The sequence below is a fragment of the Lepisma saccharinum genome, chromosome 11 (genome assembly GCF_977018435.1).
Source record: "Lepisma saccharinum chromosome 11, izLepSacc3.1, whole genome shotgun sequence".
Classification (NCBI taxonomy): Eukaryota; Metazoa; Arthropoda; class Insecta; order Zygentoma; family Lepismatidae; genus Lepisma; species Lepisma saccharinum.
In genome coordinates, this window is record NC_139239.1 from 24,291,128 (window position 1) to 24,294,774 (window position 3,647).

The 3,647-nt window shown below is 44.8% G+C and overlaps 1 protein-coding gene across 1 annotated transcript; it reads left to right on the forward strand.

Moving 5' to 3' along the window:
- Positions 1–343: 343 nt before the first annotated feature.
- On the forward strand, positions 344–724 carry LOC145994974 (uncharacterized). The gene has a single exon (XM_083131508.1). The coding sequence runs from the start codon at positions 344–346 to the stop codon at positions 722–724; it is 381 nt and encodes a 126-aa protein (XP_082987634.1).
- The last annotated feature ends 2,923 nt before the right edge of the window (positions 725–3,647 follow it).

Below are 3,647 nucleotides of genomic sequence, written 5' to 3' on the forward strand. Positions count from 1 at the left end.
TCTTACTTATGGTACTAAGCCTGCAGGTTTTCTCGCCACAAGAGTGCTTCGACAGTTAGCGAATGACCAAGGAGAGAATTATCCTCTCGCCACAGAGAGCTTACTTAGTCATGTGTACATGGATGACTTTCTAACAGGAGCCAATTCTACTGAAGAAGCAATCGAGTTGTATCATCAATTGACACAGTTACTAAGCAAGGGCGGCTTTGAGCTTCGCAAGTGGTGGTCAAACGATCCGAGAGTGCTGGACATTATTCCCTGTGACTTGTTGGAGACAAATCTGCAGTTCGAATTTAATGGAGAAGACGCGAAGAAAACTTTAGGCATACAGTGGAGCCCTTATATGGATTACTTGTGTTTTGATGTGGTGAATCCGAGCAAACGAGCGATTATAACTAAAAGACTGGTTCTTTCCGAGATATCGAAGCTGTTTGATCCCTTAGGTTTTGTCTCGCCTGTGACCGTGAAGGCAAAATTGTTTATGCAAACGCTTTGGAAGTTGGATCTTGATTGGAATGACGAGCTTCCAAGCAATTTGGCTGCAGAGTGGGTTGCATACTGCCAGGATATGCCACAATTGAAAGATATCCGAGTGGAGCGATGCATTATTCCTAGAGACACCGTGGAGATTCATTTGGTTGGATTCTGCGACGCGTCAGAAGCGGCTTATGCAGCAGTGGTCTACGTGAGATGTATATGTGCTAATGGGGGCAGGTGCAAGTGAAGATGATTGCATCCAAAACAAAGGTGGCCCCCCTTAAAACTATAACCCTTCCCAGGTTGGAACTCTGTGCAGCTGTGCTGTTACTTCGCCTCCTTTCTTTAGTGCGGAAAGCATTGTCTGTCAACTTGAAAACCATGACAGCGTATTCTGACTCGAAAATTGTTTTGTCTTGGATTAGTGCTTGTCCTAGCAGATGGAAAACTTTCGTGGGAAACCGTGTGGCGAAGATACAGGAAGAAGGAGAAATACAGTGGGCATACGTTGCTAGCAAGGAAAATCCAGCAGACTGTGCGAGCCGTGGAATCTCTACTTCGGCTTTACTTAATCATCCCTTATGGTGGACTGGCCCCCCCAGTCTTAAGAAATTCAGTGTTGCCAGTGGAGCAGTCTTACACATGTGATACTGATGAAGTGACATCAGAGCAGAGACAGTAATTTGTAGCCATGGTGAGGACGATCTGTCCAGACTTCAGCAGCGTCCCAAATGGTTCTCGAAACATCGAGACTTCGGAGAGGGCGACATGGTCATTGTACGAGAAGATAACATCCCTCCACAAGAATGGAAACTGGGGAGAGTGGTAGAGGTTCATGCCGGACGAGATGGAAGAGTGCGATTAGCAACAGTAAAGACTGTAAACGGACTGTGTAAGAGACCAATCGTGAAATTATCATTGCTACCATTTGAAGTAGAGAAGTAAACTTGAAAAATCTATATGTTAATGTCAAATATTCAATATCAGAAGTTATGTTTGAAGTGTTTATATATGTTAGTCTACATTGTAATTTCAATTTTATAATCAGTGTTAAAGGTTAAAAATATGTTGAAATGTATATTTCAAGGTGGGGGAGGATGTTCAGTACTGTAATATAATTAAAATTTAAAAATGATGTTAGAGTTGATCGCTAGATGGCAGGGAGGTCTGCCACGTGAAGTACGTGTCATATGCATGACGCAATAGGACTGACTGAACTCGAGTGTCTTTGTCTTCGTGTGTGTGTGTGAGCGAGCGCGACACGACCACAAGTGGTGGTATTTCGTCGTCGTATAACCTGTGTCTTTGTGTATATAATATCCGTTATTATAATATATAGTTGTGTTCATGAACTATGAGAGACTTCATTCTTTAACCCAACATGAAATCAACACACTCCAGGACTTGGGAAAGTTACGCCAGGTGTTTTAATGGTGTAACGCCGCTTCAATTCCCCATATGCAAAAAGCACACTTGAACCGCCGAAACGTCCTGCCATCTCGCTTGGAGTGTCCTCGAAACATTTACGACGAGGCTACAGCAGCACTAGATCTAGCTCGTTGATGGGATGACAACCTTCCTGGACCAACAATCTCGGTCGTCTTGATGTTTTATTTGTCAAACTTCTTTGTCACTTTGTATTGATCCTGGATTGATTACTTTTTATTTAGGTTCTTTTGGATACTTGATCAGGAGTTGCTGATCTCCAACTGGGCACCTCCCCACGTGGCGGATAGGGGAATGCTATATAGATATACAGGGTGTTTCTAAAGGTCGTTTACAACGCTTGGGAGGTGATTCCTCACACGAAAACAAGCAAAAAGTCTAAGTTCCATTTTTACGACAGAGGCTTCGTTTCCGAGATAGGAGCCTCGCAAAAGGTGACAAAGTGAACGTCACACTTAACTGGGACGAATACTATCACAGATAGAGAGGCGGTTCCAAGGAAATCATAAAGGAATCGTATGTGCTCAGTCCGGAAGTCACTATGAAAAGTTCACTGCACGCATGCGCAATGGAGTCCTCAAAGGAATTGGGGATTTCCAGCAACAACAATGCATGGAAAAGGTATGTAACGCAGCAAGAAGGACCGTGACAATGAGAAATGCGTTCAAGACAACACATCCCGACCTCAAACATCAAAACATGACCACCGAACACAAAATCCGAAAAGTTGAGCACGGTTGCATACCCCAGTTACACGCGAGGAATGAACGAATCATGTCATGTGGCATACGAGAGACAGGAGGAGGGAAAGAAAAACACAATATCAGATGATTGCGACAACGTGTATTTTTACACGCGACAACTACGTAATATCCCCCCCCACACACACACACAACAAACAACAAATGCTACAATATCTTACGCACAGACAGTCCGTGTCACTGTACACCAACTGAAGATGTCACTTTCACCACACAAAGGGGGTGGGGAGCAATACCAAAAGTGTTCTCACTGGTATTTGCCGAGGGCAATAATCACAGACGGTTTTCAAAATGTCTGCCGTTTACTTCTACGCAGAGATGACAGCGACGAATCAAGGATTGTCGAGTACGAGCAAACAAGCCAGGTGTATCTGCTACCGTCGCGGCGGCGACGTTGATGCGAGCAACGAGGTCCTCAGCTGATGTGACAGGTGTGTCGTATACGAGGGTTTTCATTTCTCCCCAGAAGAAAAAATCGAGAGGGTTGAGATCTGGCGACCTCGGTGGCCAAGGCACAGGCTCATCCCTACCAATGAACCTATTGCGAAACACGTCATGCAGGAAATGTCGTACATTACGATCGAAATGAGCTGGTGCACCATCGTGTTGGTACCACATTTCTTGCCGCAGTGCCAAAGGTACGGTCTCCAACAGTTCAGGCAGAACCTCACTAAGAAATGCATGATACGTGCGACCATTCAGGCGAACAGGGAGAATGTATGGTCCAATTAAATGATCATGTACTATACCGCACCACACATTCACTGAAAACCTGTGCTGGTGATGGGCCACAAAAAGTGCATGTGGGTTGTCAAAGTCCCATACATGACTGTTTCTACTATTGAAGACATCCATCCTGGTGAAAATGGCTTCATCTGTCCACAATACGTTTGCCCCGAAGTGAGGGTTTGTGTCCAGCTGATGCAACAACCATTGGCAAAACTCCATACGAGGGCGAAAGTC

Bases quoted from the DNA above. Each gene is read 5' to 3' on its own strand.
- LOC145994974 (XM_083131508.1), top strand. From the start codon at position 344: ATGGATTACTTGTGTTTTGATGTGGTGAATCCGAGCAAACGAGCGATT.